Source organism: Pteronotus mesoamericanus, unplaced genomic scaffold (genome assembly GCF_021234165.1).
Source record: "Pteronotus mesoamericanus isolate MK-2021 breed Mesoamerican mustached bat unplaced genomic scaffold, CSHL_Meso_final scaffold_174, whole genome shotgun sequence".
Lineage (NCBI taxonomy): Eukaryota > Metazoa > Chordata > Mammalia > Chiroptera > Mormoopidae > Pteronotus > Pteronotus mesoamericanus.
In genome coordinates, this window is record NW_026555309.1 from 45491616 (window position 1) to 45516780 (window position 25165).

The 25165-nt window shown below is 70.2% G+C and overlaps 2 protein-coding genes across 2 annotated transcripts in view; one reads left to right on the plus strand and one right to left on the minus strand.

Annotated features, from left to right (window-relative positions):
* The first annotated feature begins 10183 nt into the window (after window positions 1-10183).
* PTP4A3 (protein tyrosine phosphatase 4A3) lies at window positions 10184-19003 on the plus strand. Its single transcript, XM_054590109.1, has 6 exons — window positions 10184-10299; window positions 12646-13521; window positions 15301-15393; window positions 16619-16749; window positions 17353-17427; window positions 18404-19003. The coding sequence occupies exons 2-6, from the start codon at window positions 13417-13419 to the stop codon at window positions 18519-18521; spliced, it is 522 nt and encodes a 173-aa protein (XP_054446084.1). The 5' UTR covers window positions 10184-10299; window positions 12646-13416; the 3' UTR covers window positions 18522-19003.
* A 2190-nt stretch (window positions 19004-21193) lies between these two features.
* LOC129084446 (maestro heat-like repeat family member 5) overlaps window positions 21194-25165 on the minus strand; it is a 35244-nt gene continuing 31272 nt past the window's right edge. Inside the window, exons 23-30 of the mRNA XM_054590690.1 lie at window positions 24954-25068; window positions 24069-24212; window positions 23575-23751; window positions 22903-23058; window positions 22171-22293; window positions 21962-22064; window positions 21674-21748; window positions 21194-21424 (exon numbers count right to left, since the gene is read on the minus strand). Of these exons, the coding sequence (XP_054446665.1) occupies window positions 21327-21424; window positions 21674-21748; window positions 21962-22064; window positions 22171-22293; window positions 22903-23058; window positions 23575-23751; window positions 24069-24212; window positions 24954-25068 (991 nt within the window). The 3' untranslated portion in view covers window positions 21194-21326. The remainder of the gene's footprint in view (window positions 21425-21673; window positions 21749-21961; window positions 22065-22170; window positions 22294-22902; window positions 23059-23574; window positions 23752-24068; window positions 24213-24953; window positions 25069-25165) is intronic.

Sequence of the window (25165 nt, forward strand, 5' to 3'; positions counted from 1 at the left end):
GCCGCCGGGTGGCCTCCCAGGAATGGAGCTGCGGACAGCAGGGGGCGTGCGTCTGGGGCCCCTGCGAGCTCCTCCTGGTCCCGCAGGTAGACCCTAGGCCCTGGGCCCTGGGTCCCTCCACGTGGACCTGGCTCCTGTACCTTGTGAGGGGGCTGTCCAGCCTGTTCTGGCCCCCATGGGAGGTGGGAGGAGGCAGAGAGAAGAGAGTTTGACCCTAGGCAGGGCCCGTGGGTGCGCAGGACCCTCAGGAGACAGCAGTTGCCTTCCTGGAACTTGTGGAGGGGCAGGGAGTCAGGGTGGGCTTCTGGGAGGAGGTGGCCTCTGGCCTGGGCTCTTGAAGGGTGTGGGCATCACAGCGGCTGGAGGGCGGGGCTCCAGCAGGGGGAGCTGGGTGAAGGCAGGCCCCCCAGGGCTCGGGCCTGAGCTCACAGCGCCACGGAGGCCAGTCTGTACTGAGAGGGCAGGGAGTGGTCCCGGGCACCTCGTCCATCCCGCCGGTCGGCTGTGTGCCGGCTGCAGGTGCCACCTGTTCTCCAGGTGGGGAGGCTGGGTGTCTGAGGCGGAGACCGCGGCCCAGGTCGCAGGCGGGGCAGCGGGCTGCTTCGGCAGGGGTTGTTTGGCGCCCTCGTTCCCAGAGCGGCCAGAGGAACCCCCAGGTGTGTGCGGGGGGCAGGCGCCAGGGCGGACCCCATCCCAGCACAGCCCCTGCTCATCCTGCCCCAGAGACCTCCGCTCCCTGGTCTCGGTCTCCCCGTCACTAAATGAGCGGGGGCGTCTGCCTCAGTGGCTGCGGTGACAGGCTGATGATGAAGGGACATCTGGTGAGCAGACCGGAGGTCCCGGTGTTCCCGCCTGCTTGTGCCTTAGTTTCCTCTCATGAGAGTAGGGGTGTGGAGCCCTTTTCTGGGGACGTTAACAGACGTAAGAGGGGGTGGCGTGTCCAGGTGGCCTGGGGCGCACAGTTCAGGGCTCTGCGGATGGGACACACAGCCCTCCCGGCTGTCACCGCCCCTCCCCGCGCGGCGGCGGAGGTGGTGGCTGGGCTGTTCCCACGGCCGCCTCTGCAGGGCAGCCAAAGGAAGCCATCTGGAGGCCTTGTCCACCCCTCCCCCGGCCTCCCTGGCAGGAAGTCACCGGAAGGGCTGTCCCCAGGGGCCCTCAGGCCTGTGAGGACAGAGGACAGCCAGCGGCTGGGGGTCCCTGGGTGGAGCAGGGGGGCAGGGAACAAGGAGGACAGAGTGGGCAGGCTGGGGGGACTCCGGGTCCACGTGGCTGGGGTACGGACTGAACTGCTCACTGAGTGTGCTGTCCATCTGCCCCTCCGCCAGCTGCCCTTCTGCACGGGAGCCCCAGCTGGGGCCCACAGGGTCCTGGCTCTGGGAGTCACCGTCTCTGGACATGGTGGACAGTGACTGTCTGTTGGGGTGGTCGTGGCCCCTCCTCTCCCCCCCGCCCCTCCCCCGCCCCCAGCCCCATCGCCCTGTGGGTCTGGACAAGCCTGGAGCAGGATCAGAGCTTGGGCTCCCGCCCCTTGGGACGTGCCCCACTGCCCACTAACTGGCCCGAGGGTGGCCGCCTGGGCCTGGGGACCGTTCCCACAGACACTGCCAGCTGGGCCTGCCTGGCCCTGGGGGGACGTTGACCCCAGGGGGCCTTGTGTCCTGTGTTTTTGGCGGCCCAGGCGTCTGTCCTTCAGGCGGACCTGGTGGGCGGTGGGGGGGGGCAGACAGACCAGCCCAGCCAGCCATGGGGGGGCCAAGGAGCACCCCCAACCTGTTCCTTCCTCCCCCTCCCCCCAAAAGCCGCTGGCTCAGGGTCCTTATGCGCACAGCTCTTTCTGAGAACTTGCTGGGGTTCCAGGGCCCGGCGCGCCTCCCCCGCCCCCATGAGGAAGTGAGCGTGAGAACCAGGGCCTGGGGCAGCCTCCGGGATCCCCAGCACGCGGCCTGGAGGCGCGTCCGCCGGCCATCCTGGGCGGCTGAGAACGTTCCGGGGACATCGGTGGGCTGAGGCAGGCGGCCACCGGCACATCCGGGGAGGGTCGCTGGCCGCTGCCAAGCTTAGTCTGTGACACAACCTCACAGAAGCCTCTGGGCCCTGTCCGCAGAGATCGGCTCCCTCCCGAGGCAGAGCCGGGCCGACCCCAGGTCTAAGTGGGTCGGCCTCAGCCCTCCACTCCCACTGCCGCCTGGCTGCTGCCCCGCGGTCCCCGCCGGTGAAGCGCACGCAGACCTGGAGTGACCCGATGTCCATCAGCCGGGGAGCAGGTGGCGCACTGTGGTGTCTCCACACCGTGGGGGGCCGCCCGGCCACGAGGAGGAACAGTGTCCCGACACGGGCCTCGCCGCAGATGACCGTGAACGCGTGCCGCCGGGTGAAGCCGGCCCCACAGGCCCCGTGTGTGATCGCGCTGCGCGCACCGTCCAGCGTAGGCGGCCCGCAGCCACAGGAAGCGGCTCGGTGGTTGACAGGGGCCAGGGGGAGCCTGCTAATGGATATGCGGTTTCTTCGGGGGGCGGTGGAAATGTTCTGAAACGAGAGCGTGGGTGACAATTACAAAACACTGAACATACTAAAAACACACCGAAGCGTACGCTTGAAACTAGTTAAAGTGGAGAGTGTCATGTTATGTGAATTTTAACTCAATTAAAAAGATTAAACTACCTCCCCGGCCCCGCACAATCTGGCTCGAGCAGACTCTCGGTTCACGTCTGCAAAACAGGATTAAGCAGCTCTGCCCGGGGCGCCCGGCCTGCACGGGCAGCCCCTGCTCTGACCGAGGGTGGCTGGCGCTTGCCTGGAGCGGGGACGCAGGGACACGGGGACGCGGCGGGGGTCCCAGGGCTGGACCCCGGGCCTCAGCCCGCCTGCCTGAGCAGTGTGCCTCGCATCCTCAGCGAGTTTTGCTGAGCGAATGGAGTGGAGGCTCGGGACAGGCGCCTGCGTCACCCCTGGTGAGTGTGACCTGTTTTCCTGCTGGTGGGGGTTCGCCTCCTGTGGGTCTGCAGAGCCGGGGCGGCGGGGCGTGGGCACATGCTCGTGCCTGCTGAGCAGCAGCCTGGCGGGGGGCTGGGCGTCGGTGGCCATGCCGTCCCTGGGGTCCCTGCCCACGAGGGGCTCACAGAGTCGCTGAGGGGTTGGAAGGGGTGTTCTGGGCCAGGGCTTGGCCACTGCTAAGGTGACTTTCTGGCCTGTTCTGTCCCCACATGCTTTTCTCCAAAGAAGACGAATCAGGGAGGATAGGTCCGCAGCATGGGGGGCCCCCAGCAGGACCTCGGCACCCTTGGAGACCTGCGGGCCAGCCACGCTGTGTTCTTGGAACAGCGACCTGCCCTGCTGGGGCTCAGCGCCCCTTTCGCATGGGCTCTTTGGGGGCACGGGGCTGGGGGCGAGCTACCTCTCTCTGCCAGGGCAACCCAGAAATAGCTGCGACCTTCCGCACCCAGCTTGGCAGCGCCGGGGCAGCGAGGCCTGCGTTCGCCCAGCTGAGTCCTTGCAAGGTGGTGGGGGGGCAGGTTATTTTGGACATGGCTTCCCAAGGCCCGGCCAGAGCTCTTTCCCGCGGCTCCCGCAGGCTCCTCTGACGTGCGTCCACCAGGACCTCGGCCAGCGGCCCTGGCTGCCTCGGTGATTGTGCTCCCCCTTCCGGCCCGCCTGACCCCAGTGGCCTGTGCTCCAGGCAGGGCTGTGGGCTAGGGGACCCCGGGCGATAAAGCAGGAGCTGGACGAGGGGGCCTCCCGGAGCCCCAACATCCCTCGAAGGGCTGGGCCTCAGTTTCCCCTTCAGGGGCCGGCTTAAGGAGAAAAATGCATAGAAAGTGCCCACCCGGGCCGGGTCTGCATCCCGGCTCATCGCCTCCCCGCTGAGTGGCCTCATCCACGGAGCGGGCGAGGGGCCTTCCAGGGCGGCGTGGAGGACGGGTGCGGGGGTCTGTCGACGGCACCCTGTGAAGCCACTATGTGGAGGGGGCCTCGGCCTTCCCCCACTTCCCAGGACTGGACACCGGGCCCAGGGAAGGGGCACTCTGGGGCTGTATGGATGCGAGTGAGCTGGGCAGGGGCCAAGTGTGGACTCGGAGCCGTGGGTGGCCCACGGGCCTGTGTTCCACCTGGGCCGCAGCCCGCTCTTCGGTGACACGGGCGGCGTGGGCTCGCCTCCCACCCCGGCCTGGCTGTTGGTGTGCTGGGGAGCAGAAGGGGCCACCACGCTGTCATGTCCGCAGGGCCCGCCGCCCCGGGGCTCACGAGCTTGCTGGGCACCCTGCTGGCAGGACCCTGAGGCCGAGGACAGGCCAGCTCGGTCCTCACCTCCCCAACGGGTGCGGGGTGGCTGGGCGGGCACGGGGCAGCGCTGCTCTGTCTGAGGGCGCTGGGCTGGGATCCGCCCCTGCCCGCGTTGGGGAATGACAGGGACGGCTGTGTGGCCCGCCAGGTGCTGGCTGCGAGCTGGCAGCCCTTGCCGCGCACAGGGGTCCTGCCCCGGCCAGCGAGAGGGACCGTTAGGCCACGTGGACCCTCCGTGAGGGTGACAGCACCCGCGCTAGTTCTCTGAGGCCCGGCCCGGAGCCTGGTCTGTGGCCCGGGGTTTCTTTGTCCACGGAGGGTCCCGCGTGCGCCGCATGGGAGGGGCCGTGCTGCCTGGCGAGCGGGGAGGCTCTGAGCGTTCTGGGAGGCCAGGCCCGGGGCCTGCTCGTTCCTGGCAGGGCTGAGCGCGGGGCCTGCCGGGGGGGACGCGCACGGGCCTCTCAGGGGCCATTAGCTCCAAGCGGGCAGAGACGCCGTGTCCTGCTGGCACACCACGCCCGCTCTGGGCACGGCCTTTAGGGGCCTTGGAGACGGGGCGCCTGGTGCCAGGAGTTGCTGCCAGTGACCGAGGCCCAGGAGGAAAGTGCCCGCGACTGTGGGCGTAGGTCTAACGCCGAGGCCAGGGCTGGTGTTTGAAGCTCGGGTCCCGCTGTCTGGAATCCTGGGGACACCGGATTCCCAACCTGACACCCTGTAATCTAGAAAAACAGTTCTGGGTTGGAAGCGGCCAGCAGCACCTGAGAGAACCAGGGCCCTGTGGCTGGGGGCTCAGCACGGGGGGCAGGGCGGGGGCACCGCGCAGCCCCCAGACGCTGCTGCAGATGCCTGGGTCAGCCCGGGTGTGGGCAAATGCGGGTGCCGGGGGCCTGGGCCCCTGCCTGTATCAAGGGCGAGGGCTTGGACCCACAGGTGAGTCCAGCCACGTCCAATCTAAGACAGGACGGCTGGCTGGGGCCGGGAGCGGCCGTAGTGGGCCCAGGGCCCCCGGTCGGAGGCTCAGACTGACAGTTCTAACCCTCTGGGTGCCAAGACGGGGCCCCTGGGCTCAGCAAGGGGGCAGCCCATCTTGGAGGCAACGGCCGAGGCAGGGGGCAGGTGGCGCCCAGCCGGCGCGGTGGCCTCCTGGAAGGAAGGTGGGCATGGGCCGGGGCACAGAGGGTGCGCAGGACATGCGGGTGCCGGGCTGTGCTGGGGCGGTCCCCATCCTTCCTGGCAGAGCCGTCTCATCCGCGCGCCCCCTTTGTGGCCGAGGGAGCGTCCACATGGGGCTCCCAGTCTCACTGGGGGGTGCAATGAGCACTGGGAGTCCCGCCTGAGCGGCGACCTGGGAGCCACTGTGGAGTGGTCCCTCCGGTTGTGTAGGATGATCCTCTGAGGTTGTCCCCACCTGGGGGATGGGCAGAGGGGGCGGGACTGGTGGGAGGCCTGGGGGGCAGGGGTAGGCCTCTCCTAGTGCTGTCGCTCCCCATCGCTGCCCTGGGGGGCAGGCATAAGCGTGGGCGTCCTGGGGTGCCACACTCAGCCCCCAGGAATTACCCTACGGGGGACTGGACGGTCTGAGGCGCCCCAGCCCCCACCCAGGGTCGGAGGAGAAACCTCCACCCTTCCTGGTGTCACCATCCTGGGGCGGCATCCTGGTGGGGGAGGGGTGTCGGCCGTGGCCCTGGGAGGCAGGAACAGCTCCTCCCCCAGGGCGAGGGCTCCGCTTCCTCACCCACTGGCTGACCTTCTGCCTCCTTTCTCTGGGAGGAAGGGGCCACAGGAGTCTGAAGAGAGTGACTCGGAGGTCCGAGGACGCTCGGGAAAAGCCAGGCTGCTACCTGGAGTGGGGAGACCTCAAGGGCCCCCCAGCAGGCTGGGAGGGCAGGGGCACTTAGGCTGGGGGCAGCGTCTCTGTGCGGGAAGGTGCGGTGGCGGCAGGGCAGCGAGCCCGCCCAGCGAGGAAAGGGCCCTAGGACCCCCTTCACAGACCGCAGCAGGCAGGGGCGGCAGGCCGGAGCCCTGGGGAGCCCCCCGCCCCCAGCCGGCCCCCCTGCCAGCTGCAAGGCCTGGCCGCGGTGCCTGGACTCCCCTCCCCTCCGGCTCTGAGCCTGCCCCTCCAGCCCCCGCTGCCCACGCTTACAGGGCCCTGGGGACTGCCCTGCCCGCGACGGCCGAGCCTGGCCCGGGGGGGAGGGGCACGCCTTTCCTCCTCCTGGGACCAGGGCGCCCCCTGCGACCTCAGACCCGTGTCCCAGCCCCCCTGTCCAGCTGCCGATGGCCCTTGGAGGCGGGAGCCAAGGGCTGGCGGCAGGAGCCTCCCGGGGCTGCCCCTGCCGGTGCCCCAGCCCCACTGCGACTCAGGGCGGGCGGGGGTCTGGAGCCTTTGACGCGGGAGGGCGGGCAAGTGGGCAGGGATAAAGCCAGGCTGGGGGCGCAGCCACAAGGGACTCCAGGACTTGGGACTCGGGTGAGTGTCCGAGGGCTCCTGGCCGCCTCAGTGGCCCCCGGGGTGTGGGGCCGGGTGTGGATGGGGGGTGGCTGGAGGCCTGGAGAGAGCAGCAGAGCTGGGGCCCCCGGGACCTCCGCTCGGTGTCCTCAGTCAGGGGGCGAGAGGCCACCCTGGTAAGGGAGCCTCGTCCTTGCAGGGCTTGGACTGGACCACGTGGGAGGGCATGCTCTCGTCCCAGGCTCTCTGAGACTGTCACGTGCCCCCAGCCTCCCAGGTGTGGCGCCCGTCCTCCGCGGGGCCGGGGGAGGGGGACCGGGCTGCACCGTCAGGAGCGGGGGCGGGTCACACTGCCGTGGGGGCCAGCCTGGCTCTTCTGCCCCTTGGTCGTTAGGAGCCCTCTGTGTCCACGTCCTCTTCGTTAAATGAAGGCCAGGGATGGCACGATGGGTCATTTATTGTCAGGTTGGGGTGGGGGTGGGGTTGTGAATAATCACCCAGGACAGCCGGTGTGCACAGGGCAGGTTGGGCCACCCTGTCATCACGCCCCCTGGAAGTGCTGGGGGCTGTCACACGTGACCTGTGGCTGGCGTGGCCACTGGATGCCGGTCTGACCGCACCCTCTCCTGCTCCTTTGTGAACTTGGATCCTAACGGTGCTGCGTGGGGCCATGTTATTCCCCTCGTACAAAACGGATCAGTGGAGCGTCAGGGACACAGACCCCCCCGCCCCCCCAGTACATGGAGGGGCTTCTAATCTGTTTGACCCTGGAGGGCTTCAGGCCCTACGGAAAAGCAGGTAATTGCCAGTCCTAGCTGCTGTGGACACCGGCAGCTCCGACCCATCGATAGCCGTCTGCTGTGATCCAGGTTTAATGGCCCCCCGAGGGTCTGAGTATCAAAGCAAGAGGCGCCGTGGCCCGCTCTGGCCAACCTCCACCCGCCCGCCCGTGAGAGTGGCAGTTAAGCTTTGCGGTCCGTGGTGGGGCTGTGGCCTCAGAGGACAGGCCGCACGGGGTGGCAAGTCAGTACCACGCCCCATGGGGACCACGGAGCCATGTGTGCAGCAAGGGTGACCCCGCGCAGGACTGTGGGTCAGCGGTGAGCTCCGAGCGTGTCTTCTCTACCTCGAGATCCTGGTGGGTAGAGAGGGCCCTGGCCCCATGGACGCTGAAGTCTGCTCCGCCTCCAGCTCACAGTGGGTGCCCGGGGCCTGGCTGGGAGCCGCCCCCACTGCACAGAGTGGCTTTCCTCCCTGGCAGTGTCTCCATTTGTAGAGGAGACCACAGGCCCCACAGAGGGCGAGTGCTGGCCCTGGGTCACGCAGGGAGACAGAGCAGCCAGCCAAGCCTCGAGGATGCCGTTCCGGGCCTGCTCCTCCAGGAAGCCCTCCCTGACCACCTGATGCCCCAACTCTGCCTTCTGCAGCGCCTGCCTGCCGTGCGGGCTGATTCTGCTGGGAGGCTTCCCTCCTGCCACTCCCGACCGACCGAGGCAGTGGGCACTCAGCAGGCACTGGAGGGAGGGACTGATAACTTGGGGAGCCGCCCGAAGGCGGGAGGCGGGGCCAAGGAGTGGTGAGCAAGCCCAAGTGTGGGCCAGGGATCTGGTGGCGTCCGTGACCTTTGAGGCTCTTCTGGGGCTGAGATCCCGTGTTGGGTTCTGGACATTCCCCAGACCTGGACCTCTGCCCAGAACGTTGGGTCATTTGTCCACAAACAAGTAGGGGGCCCTCCTGGCCCCGGCCCCCCTGCAGGAGGCAGGGCGGAATCGACAACCTCTGTGTCCGCCTTTGGGACCCGCCCTCCCGGGGGCTGGCCCGCTCTCCACTCTGAAGGGCAGCGGCCGAAGGGAGAGGGGATCGGGCAGGAGCGGGGGAAGGGAGGCCACAGTGACTGTCAGTGGGGGCTGGGCCTGGGTGCTGCCGGGTGCAGGGGTGGGAGGACCCTGGGAAGCTTCCCGCGGGTGGGTGGGTGGGTGAGGGCTTCTCCTGTCTGGTCGCCCCCCAGACCCCCCCAGCAGTGTGTGGACTCGGGCTCACTCTGGGAGGATTCCAGGAACGGCTCCTGCCCGATAAAAATAGACTTCTCTGAAGGGCTTGGGGCTGTGCCAGGGGCAGCAGGTGCCCCCCAGGCCTGGCCCGAGGGGGTGCGTGCCCCAGGCGAGGGGGGACAGGGTGCTGGGGCCCAGGTTTGCTGCCTGCGCGGCAGGGTGGGCTCTGTGTCCAGGGGCGGGATCCCGGGGCTGGATGGGTGCTCTCACCTGGACGGTGAGAACCGCCCAGGAGGGGAAGCCGCTGGCCCCAGAGGTCCTGTCTGCTGACGCCCCAGCCAGTGGGCAAAACCCCGCCCGCCGTAGCCCCACCTCCTGGCCGAGAAAGCCCCTCGAGCTCTTCGAGCTGCGGTGTGTTACCCAGTGTGGCTGACAGTGCTGTTCGTGGCCTGCGGCGTCTGCCCGTGTCCGGGGGACTGGGGCAGGCCCTCAGCAAGCAGTCCTGGTGGGAGGCTGGTGGGACACTGTCCGGGGGCTGCTGTGGGGAGCCGGGAGCAGAGAGCCCTGGAGTGCGAGGGCTGCCCGGGGCCCAGGCGCCGAGTTGGGGGGCCACGTGCGTCTGGACCCGTGCGCCCTGGAGGCCAGCCAGGGCCCCTGGGGCGGGTTTTGCCCAGGGGTGTCACTGCCACGGAGGGCCTCCTGGGCAGGGGGCGTCTTTTCCGAGCCTGGGAGAGCGGGTGCAGCGGGGGCGGCACCCTGTGAACACTGCCTGCCCGTGGGACCCTGCCTGGTCTCGGTGTCCTGTGGCGCCCATTCCTCACCTGCACACTAGGGGCGGGGCGGTGAATGACAGCCACCGCCCCTGCCTGCGGCGAAGGACGCAGTGGGTGCCCAGGACGTGGAGGGTCCTCAGCGTGACACCCGGGTCCCAGCAGGAGCCTGAGCAGGCAGCCGTCAGGGCCAGGCGAGGCGCGTGGCATGAGCCGCGGGGCGTGGGGGTCAGCCTCGTCTACCCACCTGGGCCACGGGCACCCTCCTTTGCATTTTCAAAGTTCTGGGTCCAGGCCTTGGCCTGGGCCAAGGTGCCCACCAGGGCCCGCTCCGCGCCGTGCCGCGCGGCTCCGCTGCGGCCCCCCTACGGCCCCCCTGCGATGGGGCCGTAGGGAGCCCCAGAGGTTCCAGGGCGGCGCGCACTGGCTCGGGTAGGAGGAAGGCCGTGCGCCCGGCGGCAGGGGCCCCGCCCCGCGGCGGCCAGCGGCCCTCCCCTCTGCCCTTGCATTTCCCCTTCCTCCGCGCCGCTTCCTCTGCGCTGGGCCCTCCGCCGCCCCTTTGTTTGCCGGGCGCGGCGGGCCCACGGTTATATTTAGGCGGCAGGTGTGGGAGCCACAACAAGCCAGGTCGCCAGCCGGTCACCGGCCACCCCGCCCACGTGATGCCCGGGCGCTATAAATAGCCCCCGGCCGCCGGCCCGGGGAGCCTCCGCGCGGAGCCACCGCCCCGCACCGTGGGTCTCCTGGCCCGGCTCGGTTTGGCCCCGTGCGGATGGAGGCAGCGGCAGGACGCCTGCACTCTCGGGTGAGCGGGGAGCGCGGGCGCGGGCGGGGGGCGTGCCGGGAGGACCCCAGCCCCGCCCCGGGGAGGTGGCCGCAGCGCTCGGAACCAGCCTCCACGCGTGCCCGGGGCTGACGCGCCGCCGGACAGGGCGGCCCTCCCCCGAGCCGGCCCGAGCCGGCTCCCGGTGCTTCGCGCTCCCGGTGCTCTCGCCTTACCCCTCCGGGCCCCCCTGAGCCCTCGCTCCGCTTTTACACCGGTTCTGGGTCCAGAGGGGCTGGCCGTCGCTGAGCTCTCCGGATTCAAACTCCTGCCGGCTCCAGAGCCGGCTTGGGGGCGGTTTCCCCCCCTCCCGCGCCCCCACCCCCCCAGCTGCAGGAAAGCCCGGGAGCGCGTCGCCTCTGCTGCGGCGGGAGCAGGGCCTCTGTCTCTCTCTGGGCTCTTCACCCCTCAGCGCCTGCTGGCCGAGGGGGGCCTCCCGCCGCAGGTCTCCCAGGACAGTTGTTCCGGGCAGGGTCCCCCGGGAGCGGGGGTGGGGTGCGGGGGGTGGGCTGTGGCCAGACGGCCAGACAGAGGTGCTTCAGGCTCCTGCGGAGTGGGTGGGGCGTGGGGCTGGTGGCTGGTGGCTGGTGGACTTGGGTCTGCTCCGCCCCGGACCTCTCCACGACCTCACTGAGGAGGTGTGGGTGGGGGTCTTTCCCTGGGGGTGGCCGCAGGTCCTGGTTGAGCCATGCGGGGTGCCTGGGACAGGGGAGCGGGCACCCTGTTTGCTCCCACCTGCGGCTGGGAGTCCCAGCCCTTGCAGGGACCGGCGGGGTGTGTGGCGAGAACCCAGCCCGGGTCACGGCCTTGGTCCAGCCTCTGCCCAGAGCTCCGACCCCAGCCAGCCTAGCCCCTGACCCACTGACCAGTGACAACTCCAGGCTCAAGCGGGCAGTAGCAGGGGGCTCCAGGCCCCTCCCTGCCCAGTGACCCGTGGCCCTGAGGCTAGTCCAGGGACCTGGGCAGCAGAGCCAGGCCTTCTGCTCTTGCCCACAGGTGTCCCCAGGCAGGGAGGTGGAGTCCTGCGGCTTCCTTGGGCCTTATTCCTCCTTTCATTCTGGTAAACACACTTGCGCACACGGCTGCACACGCATGCACACGCACACGTGCACGCATACAGGCCACGCTGCCGCCCAGGAGGCTCAGGCGCTTGCGTGCCGCTGTTCAGGGCGTCCGCAGCGGTCCCTTCCTGGCTGTGGGGTGGCTCAGGCCAGCGGCTGAGGGCGGACAAGGTCCTTCTCTTTGCCATTCTCCTCCTCCTGGGGCCCTGCGCCCTGTTGAACCCTCCCGGGACCACGGCAGGGGGCAGGGTGGGCGTGAGACTCCGCGGCTGCCCTGAGCCCGGGAGAGGCGGTGCCGTGGGCCCGCTGTGTCCGGGTCTGAGGCCCTGGGCCCTTCCTGCACCCAGGCCGAGGCCCCAGGGGCCCCTGAGTCACAGCTGGAGCGACCTTGGGGGCATCCTCTGTGGCTTCTCATTGTGTAGAGGGGGGAACTGAGGCCGGGGGTGTGCCCAAGGACGCCAGCCTGCCCGCAGGGGTGTGAGCGGGGCTGCACCTCCAGGGCCTCAGAGGGAGAGGCAGCTGTGGAGGCGCTGACGGCTGTCCCTGGGGCCTGGCAACGTCCCCCCGGCACCCTGCCACAGAGTGACCCCTCCTGGCTGCCTGCGCTCTCACCGCCTTGGCATGTGCCTGGTGGCCGGCCCTCTGGCTGCTGCGGTCTCTGTCCTGGTTCGCCGAGCGCCCGGAGGACAGAGCCCGGCTTGTTGACCCCTGTGCCCCGCCTGCCCTGTGGGCGAATGGTGGGGACCGTGGCCGGGGCGGAGAGGCGTGTAAGGTGGATCGTGGCCGTGAGCGGGACCTCCTTCCCCTCACCCGCTGGGTCCCAGCCCCTTGGCCGCCGGGCTGGGCTGCCCCAGGGTCCCCTGGCTCTGCAATTCCACGGGGGACTGGGGGACGGGGGGATGGTCTGGGGTGTGGGTGGGGCATCTGCTGATCACAGGAGGGGCTGGACTGAAAGTGCTAGGCCTGCCACCACAGGCTGCCTGGCCTCCGTGTGGGGGTTCAGGGCTCCCCTAGGGTGCGTGGATGACCCTGACCTCCGTCTGGTGGCTGCCCTGTCGCCTCAGCGCGCTGGGTCAGCCTTCCAGGCGCTGTCCTTCCTTGTGCTCGCACATGGGGAAACGGAGGCCCAAGGAGGGCTGCTCCCTCCGCGGATCCCGGGGAGCAGCATCGATGTAGCGGAGGGAGCCGGGCAGGCGGACGCCCCTCTCGCAGGCCGGGCTCCCGGTGACCCCGGGCCTTTCCATTTCCTTCTCCCCTCTGTGCGCAGACGCCGCCTGCCGCTGACCAGCCCGGGATTCATGGCGAGGGCCCCCAGGGGCGGCCCTGAGCCCTGCCACGCCCAGCACCGCCGCGCCGGCTGCTGAGGGCGCCCCCGAGCCTCTGGCCCTCACCATCGCCCTCACCCGCCCATGGCCTCCGCCCGGCCCAGGGCCACCTGAGCCGCCCGCGCCCTGCCAGGACTCGCCGTGCCCCGATGGGGTAACGTGACACAGGCCCCCGCATCGGAGCCGCCGCCCGTCTGCCCGGCGCTGCCTGTGACCTCCGCCCCAAGGAGGCCCCGTCGGTCCAGCTCCCGTTTGCTTTTCCTTTGGTCCTTGGGGGTTCGGGGCCCGCCTTTGAGGGGAGGGGTGGCCCGCCTGTCGACCGATGCAGAGAGGACGTCCCCGGCGACGGGCGCAGCGCGGGCACGGCCACGGCGGCCGGACTGACTCGGGGCTCTTACAGGTTTTCTTGGCTGCGTCTTTCGATTGTTGTTTTTACTTTTGCCCTTTTGTAATTATTAGTCTCTAAGAGGCAGGAGCTTGGGCAGGCCCGCCTTACTTCTGGGGGGCTGTATTTTCTTTTTTAAAGAGTTGGGGTTTCTTTTTTAACTCTCCTGCCCCCTCCCGAGTATTTGCACAATATTTGTGCGGGGTCTGGGGGCGGGTTTTTTAAAAAGCATTTTTCTCTCGTGGACAAGCACAGGGATCCCGTTCTTGGGTTTTGGGGGGCTGGGGCCCCTGCCGCCTGTGTCCGCAGCCTGTCTCGGGGAGCGGCCATGGCACGCATGAACCGGCCAGCCCCAGTGGAGGTGAGCTACAAGAACATGCGATTCCTCATCACGCACAACCCCACCAACGCCACCCTCAGCGCCTTCGTCGAGGTGAGTGGGCCGGGCGAGGTATCCGGCGAACACAGCTGCCTCCCGGGTGACGGGATCCCCGAGGGGGGACACGGAACTGTCCCCGGAGCTCAGGGCGAGGGCTGCTGGGGGGTCGTTGGCTCCTGCGGGGGCCGGTGTGTGGGCGGGCGGGCTCCAGGCTGCGTGGACGGAGGCAGGTTCGGGGTGGGAGGGGCAGCCTGTGCCCCTGGCCCCTGCCGAGGCTGAGCCGGGGGCGGGGGGCCCAGGTGAGGGGCCGCTGCCGGGCAGCCTGGAGACAGGCGGTGGTGGGGGGGGGCGTGGGGTGCGACGTGGAGGCCAGCACCATGGCCAGCTCCGGGCCAGCTCAGGCCGCAGGAAGCCCACGGGCTCTGGGGGAGGCCCGGTCAGCACAGGCCGAGCGGGGCTCCGGGCCGCTGGTGTCCGCGTGCGGAGGGGCTGGGCAAGGGTCCGGGCTGGTGAGTCCGGGGCCGGAGGAGAGGGGACCAGATGTGCCTGCAGAGCCCGTGTCTCCTCGCACGCCTTGGGCTGGTCGCCGCCGGGGGTGGGGGGCTCGGACGCCGTCCTGCTGCCAGGCCCGGCTCGTGTGTAGGGCCGTTGGTGGCCTCGCGAGTGCTTGTCATTGTTACTCAGGGACCTGGGCTTGAGGGGACCTTGGAAACCGCACGGGGGAGGCGGTGTGCGTCCTCCTGTCAGGGGTCCTGGACCCTGGACATGAGCCGGGGGCCCTTTTGAGGGCTGTGTGCCTCACAGCAGAGGCCGGTGAGACCCCAGCAAGGGAAGGGATGGAGCACAGCGCGCAGCCTGTGGCCGGGCTCAGGGCTCAGCCTGTGACCGGGGTCCGGGGTCCGGGGTCCGCCTGTGGTTGGGCGCAGGGCTCAGTGTGAAACCAGGGTCGAGGGTCAGCGTGTGCCTGGGGTTGGGGCTTTGACCTGCGTTGGGTGGCAGCACCCTCTGCGGAGGGGCCTGGGGCGCCCCCACGGCCTCAGAGCCCGGCACCCCCTCCTGCTCCGGAATTCTTAGAGGTGCTCCGTCCTGATCTCACTGTGTCCAGTGTCCCTGTCCCATGACGAGCAAGGCCCAGCAGCTGATTCCTCACCGCCCCTAAAATAGCCGCTGGGAGGAGGTGGCGTGGGAGCAGCCCCTGCACGCGGCTGGTGGAGGGGACACCTGCCCGTCCCCGCCCCCGCCCCCCCCCCCCCGGGTATAAATACCCCTGGGCCTGGCTGTCAACGGCCTCGACCTTTTCCCTGGGGCTTCCCCGCCGGTGTGCAGGGCCTGCCTCCCTTCTGCCACCGTTTCAGCGCCTGCCGGCTCTCCTGCCCCAGGGCCCCTGCCCCCAGAGGCCTCTCCCCCAGACGGACGCCCCCGCTGGGAGGGCTGCTCAGCGTGCCGATCCCTCAGGGGCCCCCCGTGCAGGCTGGGGGCGCCCTGTCTCCGCGCGGGGATCCAGGGGGTTTGTCTGGAGAATGGGTCTTTATGGGTCCTGAGCACCCAGGCTGAGAGGCGATGTGCTGGAGGCTACGGTCATGGTGGGCCGGACGGGGACACCTTCCCTCTGCTCGGCGGGCCAGGGCGCAGTGCCCAGGAGCCTCAGGGAAGACTCCTGCCCCTGGCGCGTCTCGGAGCCCCAAAGGCCGCCCCTGCTGGCTCGCATTGCACACCGGGCCTGCTGTCCTGTTGAGCTGGCACGGACGGCCCTGCCCGGCCAGGGGGGTCCCTCCCCGAGCCCCGCCGAGCCCTGCAGCCCGGCCCAGCCTTCTCCTCCTCCCGCCCTGCCAGGATCTGAAGAAGTACGGGGCCACCACCGTGGTGCGCGTGTGCGAAGTGACCTACGACAAGGCCCTGCTGGAGAAGGACGGCATCACCGTCGTGGTGAGAGGGCTGCGTGGTGTGGAGGGCTCTGCCGCGGGGGGGCGGGGAGCCCCCTTCGCCCAGACAGCGCGGGAGGCAGGCGCCCTGGGTCCGCTCTGGTGTGCCTGGCCGCGTGTGCGTTTGGACACATCTCAGGGAGGCCCAGGCATCGGGCTGGGTGACCTCCGGTGGGTGGCCTCCTCTCTCTATAGCCCTCTCCTTCCTCGAGAGGGGGCGTGCGTGTCCCCGGCTGGCCCGGCCCGGCCCGGGAGGGGGGCGCACACGCTCCGAGCGCTGCCACAGGCCCCCTGCCTGCCGGGGTGGCAGGTGCACGGCTTCCCAGCCTCAGGACACACCCCGCGTGGCTCGGTGGTGGGCAAACTGAGGCTGGGGTCCGCGCCTGTTGGAGGCCACAGGCTGCGGCAGAACTGGGACCACCTGGGGAGTGGCACTTTGGGAATGGCTCCCCCGGCAGGGGCACTTCTCTGCCAGGGGCTGGGGCTGTGACCCAAGCAGCCAGGCCTGGCGGGGACATGGCTCCGCTGTGCAGATGCCCAAGGCTCAGCGGCGCCCACGGCCTCCGAGAGCGTGCGGCCCAGCTGGGAGCCAACGGCCCAACGCCTGCCCTCAGCCCTGGCTGCCTGCGCCTGGGGCCCTGCCGCTGGGCCGCAGGTGCTGCGGGGAGGGCGGGGCCGGCGCACCTGGCGGGCCCCTGGGGAGGTTCGCTTGGGCCGTTCCCTTGGTCCCTGGCCCTGGGGACCCGTGCCCTCGTGACCCTGCGGGAGGGTCCCCACGGCGCCTCTCTGGCCCAGGGCTGCCCTGGCTTGGGCCCGAGGCACAAAGGGTGTTCAGCAGGCACCGCCCAGCTCTGCTCTGGCCTCAGCCACCTCAGCACCAGAGAGAGGACCCTGTCCCCGCGGGACCCCGTCTGTGGCAGTTGTCACTTCTGCTCAGCCATTCGGAGTGGCAGGAGGACCTGGGGCTTCGGGGTCACACAGGCCCGGCCTGAGCCCCGCCTGTGCCCCGGCCCTGCCTGGTGACCCCAGCCCCTCGCCTGCTGGTGCTCAGAACGACCGGGGAGCACAGCGCGTGCAGCGCCGCGGCACGGGGGCCGGCGCCGTCCCTTCCTTCCACTGCAGCGGGAGGGTTCAGGGAGACGTGGGGCAGCCAGGCAGGTGTTGCCGCCTCTGGAGGCTGGGGACAGGCTGGCCTGGGCGGGGGTCCTCACACGCTGCTCCCTCTGTAGGACTGGCCATTTGACGATGGGGCGCCGCCGCCTGGCAAGGTGGTAGAGGACTGGCTGAGCCTGCTGAAGGCCAAGTTTTGTGATGACCCCGGCAGCTGTGTGGCCGTGCACTGTGTGGCCGGCCTGGGACGGTGAGCCGGCGGCGCGGGGCAGGCTTGTTTGACCATGGGGGTCTCGTGGCCTGACTCACTCGCAGATGTGGGTGCTGAGCCCACGTCACACGTGACCGCTTTCCAGAGGGTTCCCAGCTATGGGCCTCCCACAGCCTCGTAGGGAAGAAAGTCCTTCCTGAAGTCTGACTCCACTCCCTCCTGCTGTGGTTGCAACTTTGTCCCTGCACTTGAGCAGGAAGGAGCTGCCAGCCCCGTCTCTCCCCAGGCACAGAGACCCCCATCCCGCCCAACAGCCTGGGTTTGACCGAAACAACCCGGCTTGGCAGAGGGGAGACTGGCCGAGCACGGCTGATGGCCGAGTAGCGGGCTCTTATCCCGAGCCCAGCACAGGGTGGCTGCCTGGCCTGCTCGAGGTCACACAACCAGGCTAGGAGGGAGCGGGACTTGGACCAGGGGGCTGAGCTTTGAGCTGGCGCCCTTCATGGGGGAGGGAGAGGCACTGGAGGGAGTCTGGTCAGCTGACTAGGGCAGGGTGAGAGCACCGGCCGCGGCAGCAGCGGGTGGCCCCCCCGGAGGGAGGTGCCGAGGCCTGGGTGACCCGGCCCCGCTGTCCGCCCCCAGGGCCCCGGTCCTCGTGGCGCTGGCCCTCATCGAGAGCGGGATGAAGTACGAAGACGCCATCCAGTTCATCCGACAGTGAGTGGCCGGCCGGTGGGGCAGGCTGGTCAGTGAGAGCTTAGGGGTCCAGGTCTGAGGGGGCCCCACGCTGCGGGGCCGAGAGCCCTGCCCGCGGCACTCCCAACCCCTGGCTCCAGAGGAGCCTTTGCGATGTCCCCCCGTCCCACGCACCCCCCCCGCCCCGGGCCGCCTGCCCCGAGGACTGGCCTCTGTGTGTGGTCTGCGTCCGGGCTTGTGTCCAGGAGTGGGGTGGGGGCGAGGTGAAGGCCGGGCTGCGGCCCTCAGCCCGAGGCCCTGTGCGTCAGGACAGGCGGGGCCGTGCTGCAGTAACCGGGGCCGGGCTGCGGCCACGGAGAACCACGCAGGGTGTCCCCGCCCTCGGGGCCCGCCGGAGGCCGTCCGTGGAGGCAGCCCCGTCCCGGGGTGTCACGCGATCACAGGGACAGCCACGGAGGGCCACACGACGGCTCTTGAAGCTCTGCCAGGCACACGCGTGTCTTCCGCTCACATTTCACTGGTCTGAGCAAGTCATGGCCACGTTTGAGGTCCCGGGATGGCAGGGATGGGCGGCCTCCGAAGTGCTTGGTGCACAGCCTAGACGCCTGCTGCCCTGTCACTTGACGTCCCTCCCGCCCGCCCTCCCTCCCAGACAGCAGGTTGTTCAGGCCTCACCTGGGCGGGCTCCAGCGGCCCCAGCCTGGGCGTGCGCCGGCGCCTGGCAAACGTGGGGCCCTTGGGAGGGTGGGGACCCAGAGGGAGGGAGGTCGGGGGTCAGCCTGGAGGAGGGGACAGCGGGTGAGTTGAAGGCCAGCAGGAGTGACAACAGGTGCCTGGGGAGGGCAGTCCTGGCTGTGGGAACGGCTCAGGCAAAGGCCAGACGGTAGGACGGGCTCTGCTCTGGCCCCTTGGACTCTCGGGCCTCGAGCTCCCCAGGGGCAGGGCAGGTGGCCGGGCCGGGTCCCGCCTGATCCCCACCCCTGACCCGTCTCCCCAGGAAGCGGCGCGGAGCCATCAACAGCAAGCAGCTCACCTACTTGGAAAAATACCGGCCCAAGCAGAGACTGCGGTTCAAAGACTCACGCACGCACAAGACCAAATGCTGCATCATGTAGCTCAGGACTCAGCCGCTGGGGGCCGCGGGGGGGCCCGCCCGCCCTGCCTCGCCCCGCAGGGCCTCGGTGCCTCTGTCTCACCCTCCCCCAACACCTCAGCACCCCCGCCTGCCCACCCCGCCCCGCCCAGCCCCTTTGCTGTCTCTCTCCGTCTGTCTGTCCCTGCGTCTGTCCGCCTGTCTGCCACTTTCAGCTCCATCCTGCCCTCTGCCTTCCGTCTCTCTGCGCCCTGGTCTCTCCCTGTCCCCGTGTCCTGTGCGTCTGTCTCTGACGCTGTGTCCGGGGCCCTGCCCCTGGCCTCTCTGCCGCCACCCTCGCCGCCGGCCCCCCCGCCGGACTTTGGCTGGGGGCTGCGTACTGTGTAACCACCGGGCCCGACCCATCTTCTGCAGCCCCTCGCCCTGACCTGTTCTCAGTCCTTTCAGTGACTGGGTCTGAGGGCAGTCAGCCATCCCGGACACTCGAAGGCAATAAAACAGGACCCTGTGGCCGGGCGTGTGTGGAGAGTGGGGTGCAGGGCCGACCGCTGGGGTGGTTGGTGGCCCACGGAGGCCCCTGTCCGGGCTGCGCTGGGGCTCCCCCTGGCGTCCCTGCCAGGTCCCTGCACCCTCCGTGGAGGGCCAGGACAGCTCTGATGCAGCAGAGCAAGCGGGTCCCCTGGTTCCCATGCTGCTGATTGGGGGCCGGGGCATCAGAAGGCGAGGCCGGGACCTGGGGCCCGTGAGTGGCTGCCCCGTGCTGCCCCCAGCAGCTGTCCCCACTGCAGGCTTGGAGGACCAGAGGGAGCGGGGACGGTGGCTGACGCAGCTCCTTGCGTCCCAGCTGCCCCCATCTGTATCCACCTGGCTGACCTCCCCCTCCCCACCGCACCCTCCACCGGCGCCCGTTCTGGGATAGCGGCTTGCCCAGCGCCTTCTCCCCTGGGCGGAGGTGGGCGCAGGAAGGGGGACCCCCAGGGCGAGGCCTTGGAAAGACGCAAGCCCCGTTGAGGCAGGTGCCCCCTACGCGGGTTCACCCTGCTAGTGCTGGAAGGGTGGGCCCCAGGGCTGCGCCTTGCTGGGGGCCCTGGGCGGGTGGCCAGCAGGGCACGGGCTGGGCCCCTCCGTCCCCGGCCTGCTGTGGCGGGCCTGGAGGGGAAGTGCTAGCGCTGGGCCCAACCCCGCCTGTCCGGCTGCCTGCTAGGAGGGCGTGGGCCCCTCCCCACCGCGGGGCTCAGCCTCTCGGAGCCTCAGCCTGCCCAGGGAGCTTGACCCGACCTCCAGAGGGTGGCTGATGGGTGAGACCAGGGAAGCTCTCTTTAGGGGAGACGGCACCCCAGACCATGCCCACCAGGCTGGACCAGGGGGCCCCTCCTCCCCAGCCCCTTGGTCCCCAAAGAGTACACCCCCAGCGCCCGGCCAGGGGCTGGGGTGGGGGAGGCAGGAGCCCGTGAGGTCGGTGGACGAGATGAGCAGCTGGGCAAAGGCGGAGCCCCCTGCAGCCCCTCCTCCGCGAGCCCCACTGAGACAGAGATGGACGGAAGGAGGGGGCGGGAAGGGGGCGTGGGCCCTGCCCTCCTGAGCTGCTGGGAGGAGGGGCCGCCAGCTCCACCGGAGGGGCATTTCCCCCGTTTCGTGAGCTTGTCAGCGAACACAAGTATATAAACATGTGCTCGGCGGGAGGGTCGCCGTCTTTTTAACCTGCTGCCAGGCTATGGGGCCGCTGCTGCGCCAGCCCAGGGTGGCCCGTCGTTGCCCTTCGGGCCCACGGTCTCGGGGCAGGGGTGGCAGGCTCGGGGTTGGTCTAGTGCAAGCGGGGCCTAGCCACAGTGGAGCCTAGCCACAGTGGAGCCTTTGAGGGGCTGGGGGCCGGGGACATGCAGCCTGGTTCCTGAGGGATGTGGATGTGCCAGGGCGGGCGAGGCTGGGGAGGGCTCCCGGTGGGAGGTGGCGTGAGCAGAGGTGGGAGTGGGGTCCGTGTGGCCTGGGAGAGGACAGGCAGGTGGGCCACCGGCTGGGCCGGTCCAGAGAGACAGAGGCTGCCTGGGGGGAGGCCAGGGAAGGGCACACCGCCCATTCACAGGATGGGAAGCCCCAGCTAAGGGGAGGGCTGGCCGAAGGTCAGGCGCGTCTCCAGGAAGCTGGGGGGTGCGGGGCCCCCTCCGGGTCAGCCCTGAGGGCCTGGGGAGGAGGGTCCTCCTGCCGATTTCACAGGCGGGGCAGCGGAGGCCATGCAGCCCATGCAGGCGGCCGGGCCCTACGGGGGAGTCTGGCTCCGGGCCCCGGCGGGGTCTGCCGCCGGCCCAGGTTCCGGCCCGGACCGGGGCCGGAGGACAGAGGGAGGGTTGGGGGCATCGGGCTGCGGGACCCCTTCCTCGCTGGCAGCCTGCGGAGCTCCGAGCTGGAGTTAACATGAGGTCTGGGGGCCGCCTCGGCGAACGGCCCCACCCCCCTGGGAGGCCAGGGCCCCCTGGCCTTGGGGAGTCCCAGCGCCCGGGCACTGGTGGGCTCCGGCCAAGCGCGGCTCCTGGTCTCCATGAGCGGAGTGGCTGCCCTTTGCAAGGCCCCACGGGGACTTCACAGAATGTCCCCAGTCTGCACCCCAGGCCTGGCCCTGTCCCTTTGTCCTGTCAGTGTCTGCTGGGCTGGCCTCGGCACCCCCCCGCCCCCCGCCCAGGGAGACAAGTGGGACGCTTCTTTGTGGAATCTAGATCTTTCTTTCAAATGGAAAAATGTTATGCAACCAAGGTCTGTGCAGAGGGGCAGGGCTGACCACGCGGTGGGCACGGGGAGGGGCGGGTGAGGGCCGCGGTGGCGGGCAGTCAGGTCACCCCCAGCTGGCTGCCACTTGGGGGAGGAAGCTGAGCTGCCTGGTGGCGAATTCGCGGATGCGGGGCTCTGGGTCCTTTTGAAGATCTTTGAAAGCTTCGGGAGAGGAGGGACCAGTCAGAGGCCACCCGCAGCCCTGCCCAGGGGGAGGAGAGCGCCCCACGCTCCCTCGGGTGGGGTGGAGGAGCAGGAGGGGCCCAGCCCACCGCCTTCGCCTTCTCAGCCTGGGGGGCTTCCGCCCCCAACCCTTCCCACTCTGAGCCCTCACACTCGGGTGCCCACCCATGGCTTCTGGTGGTGTGGGTGAGCCCCTCCCACAGGCGGGGCAGGCAGGGGGCTGCTCACCGGAGAACAGCAGCTTCATGTCCCCCTTGGTCACCATCTGGGACATGGCCTGGGGGTGGTAGCAGACGGTGTAACCTGTGCGACACAGAGCGGAGCGTGCTGGCCGGCAGACGGGGTCACGGGCGGCTGGGGGCTCCCTGTCTTCTTTGGGGAGCTCAGACCCACTCCCGCCCTTCCAAGGCCCCCCCCACCACCTTGGCCCTGGGCGCGTTGAGAGGTGTGGCCCGTGCTGGGTGGGCGGGGCGGGGCAGGCCGGGGCGGAGGACCCTGAGCCGTCACCCGAGTCACCTAGGAAGACCGCTGCCCCGGTCCTGAGGTGGTGCTGGCTGCTGCGCAGGTAGCTGAGGGTCTGTGACACGTGGATGCCGAACGCCTCCTGGCTCTGCGTCAGCTGGCCGAGGACAGCACGCCCGTCGGGGCCTGGGACCAGCTCCCCCACTTGGCCTCCCCTTCCCGGCTGTAGCCCAGGGTCCCCGCCCCCGCCCCAGGCCCCTCACCAGACAGGACCACAGGAAGTGGCAGGCGCCAAGGCCCCTCTCCCAGGCCAGTGCGCAGAAGAGGGTGTGCGGCAGCCGCCAGCGCAGCAGCAGGGAGCAGCGGTAGAAGGCGAACTTGGCCTGCTGCAGGGACAGCGGGATGGGGGGGTCACCTGGTGACCCCGGTCTGGGAGCCGGGAGCCAGGGCCCAGGGCGGGGTCTGAGGAGGCCTGCGGGGCTGGGCTGCAGGCCCATTCCCTGCCAGCCGCCCTCCCACCTCACCCCGGCTCCTGGGGAAGCCCCACCCCCACTGCCACGCCAGGGGGCCCCAGGCTGCACTGAAGGCGGCTGCCGCTGGTTTCAGAACTGGCCGCTCGTTGTCCGGCTCCCCGGTGGCCGGGGGACCTGGGGAGGCTGAGCTGCGACTCAGTGGTCTGGGTCAGGGCACGGGCTGGCACCCGTAGGGCACCGTCCATATTTCAACAGGTGCAGTGAGCAACCTGAGCTGCCACCGTGTGGCCGGCACTGGGGCCCGGGCAGCGGGCAGAGCAGGCTGGGTCCTGCTCACACAGAGGCACAGCTGCACGCGTGCACGTGGGCGTGTGCTGTGTGCACACACAGGGAGGCGGGTGCAGGAGCCACCCTGCTGCCCCGCGGGTGGGGGGCCCTCACTCCGCAGCCGCCCAGCCCCACGACCCCGCCCGCCTGCGGGCCCAGCCTCTCCAGGGCAAAGGCCCCTCCGCTGGCACTGACCGTGGCGACGGCCGGACAGCGGTCCTTCAGGTGCAGGAGCAGGGGCACCAGGCTCAGGTGGACCTGGGTGCGCAGGCCCCTGGGCTCCCCGCCCGCCGTCGCTGCCACCAGGTCCCCGAAGAGCGCCATGGCCGCCGCCCGGATCGCGTCCCGCTCCTGCAGGCCAGGTGCTCAGAGTCACAGAGTCACCTGCTGCGTGCGGGTCGGCGCCTCCACCCAACGCGGGGCCTCCCCAGCCCGTGGTGGGGGTGGGGCTCTGCTCCCGCAGGCGGGCGCCTTCACCAGGCTCGGGGCTGCCCGCTCAGACAGGGTCCCTCATGCTCACAATCACGTCCCGACAGCCCAAGTGTCACGAGGGCACTGTAGGGGCGGGGCGTATCCCCTGATTTCCCAGTGAAGGGAAATAGTCCTGCGAACAGGGAGGCCCATCTGCAGTGAGGGCCTGGTGGGGCTGGAGACTGAACTCGAGCTCCGCCGCGTGGAGAAGGGCGGAGCGCCACCTGGTGGCCAAGAAGCCGGCCCGGCCCGGCGCGGCCCGCGAGCGCCCCGCCCACCTGGTCGCTCTGGGCCTCCATCCATCCGCCGCCGTGGAGGGCAGCCAGGGTTCTCCCTGCCTTTGAGGAACGGGGGCCCGGGAGCAGCGGCGCCCCACCCCCGCTGGGGCATACTCACGTCGTCGAAGAAGCAGAGGGCGTTGGCGGCCACGGTGAGGCTCTGGGCCCCCGCGCCGCGCGCTCCCAGGCGGTGCAGCACCTCGGACACGGTGCCCATGAGGTGCACCACCACGGGCTCGCTGTTGTGGAAGAAGCCGTGGAGGAAGGGCGGCAGCTGTCCGAGGAGCAGGTTTCCCTGGGGGCGGCGGGCACGGTGGGCCGGGGCTGCCCGCGCCGACGGCCCTGTGCCCCCACCCCCTGCCCTGCTGGCTGGACCCGGAACAAACTCAGGTTCCCCAGCACCGCCCCTCCCCAGGCTGCCACCCTGGCCTGGGTCCCTCCGGGGCCTGAAGGCCACCCCGGCCCCCATCTACAGGCAGGGAAACCGAGGCCCAGAGAGGCGGAGTCACGTTCTCCACACTCCACGGCGGGGAGGGACAGAGCTGGCGTTCTGACCTGGGTCCCGGTCGCTCTGGGGTGGGGGACGTGCTCCGCCTCGCCCTGCGCCCTCACCTTCTCCGGGTGGAAGAGGATGTTCCCCAGGCCCTGCAGGCTCAGCGCCCGGACCTCGGGGCTGGGGTCCCTGAGGTTCTGGGCCAGCACGGTCAGGGCGTCCTGCTCGGAGAGCACCTCCAGCAGGGCAGGGCTGTAGAGGAACTGGGGTGGCCCCCAAGGACGGGCAGCTCAGGCCCGGCGCCCTCGCTCAGGGGCGGGGCTCGAGGGCTGGGGTCTGGCAGGGCTTTCGGGGTCGGGGGCAGCTGAGCAGCACCCTCTGGACATCTTAGTTAGCAGGTACTTGGGGCCCACTCCCAGGATGGCTCAAGCCTCCAGCGTGGAGCAGGAGGAACCGAGGCTCAGGCGGGCAGAGGGCCTCGCCTGAGGCCACCCAGCGAGGCCGGGGCCAGGTCCCTCACCAGCCTGGCTCATGGGACCCCCTGAGGACAGCGCCGCATGGAGAGAGACCAGACATTCCTGCTGGCGGGGTGCGCAGGGGGCGGCTCCAGGCTCCGACCTGGGTTTCTCCCTGCCAGCTGCCGCCCTTACAGGGGTGCCACGGGAGCCCCACTCTCTGTGCCGCCCCCCGCTCCCAGCCGCCACACCGGCCGCACCGGGCACCTGCCCGCCTCTCAGCGCCACCTCTCAGCTTCACAGCCCAGGCGTGCGCCTGGGTCCCAGGAGGGAGAACAGGCGGCATTCGCTGTGGGGCTGAGGCCAGGGAGGGCGGGGCTCCGGGCCTGAGAGGCGGGGGCTCCAGCCAGGGGCCCCCGAGTGGGAAGGAGGAGTGTTAGCGGTCTGTCCCGGTGGGCCTGCCCTTCACCGGGGGCGGGGGGCAGTGTCCTCACAGGGGTCCCGCTGGGCGCTGGGGACACTGGGGGCGGGGCTCAGGCCAGCACCCACCTCGTTGAGGATGAGGATGGCCACCTTCCTCTCCCGCTCCTCCTGGCTGTGCAGGCTGTGCAGCAGCTGGCGCGTCACGGCCTTGATCTGCCCACAGACACCCTGCACCATGGCCCTGGGGCGGGGCGGGGGGCGGTCAGGGCCCGGCTCATGGGACAGCCTGGTGCCCACCTTCCTGCCACCACCCAACCCAGACAGGTGGCCGCGGAGCG

Excerpts from the sequence above, each read along its gene's own strand:
- PTP4A3 (XM_054590109.1), top strand. The coding sequence starts at position 13,417 with ATGGCACGCATGAACCGGCCAGCCCCAGTGGAGGTGAGCTACAAGAAC. Across the intron at positions 13,522-15,300 it reads CCCTCAGCGCCTTCGTCGAG|GATCTGAAGAAGTACGGGGC; the intron begins GTGAGTGGGCCG and ends CCGCCCTGCCAG. Across the intron at positions 17,428-18,403 it reads GCCATCCAGTTCATCCGACA|GAAGCGGCGCGGAGCCATCA; the intron begins GTGAGTGGCCGG and ends CCGTCTCCCCAG.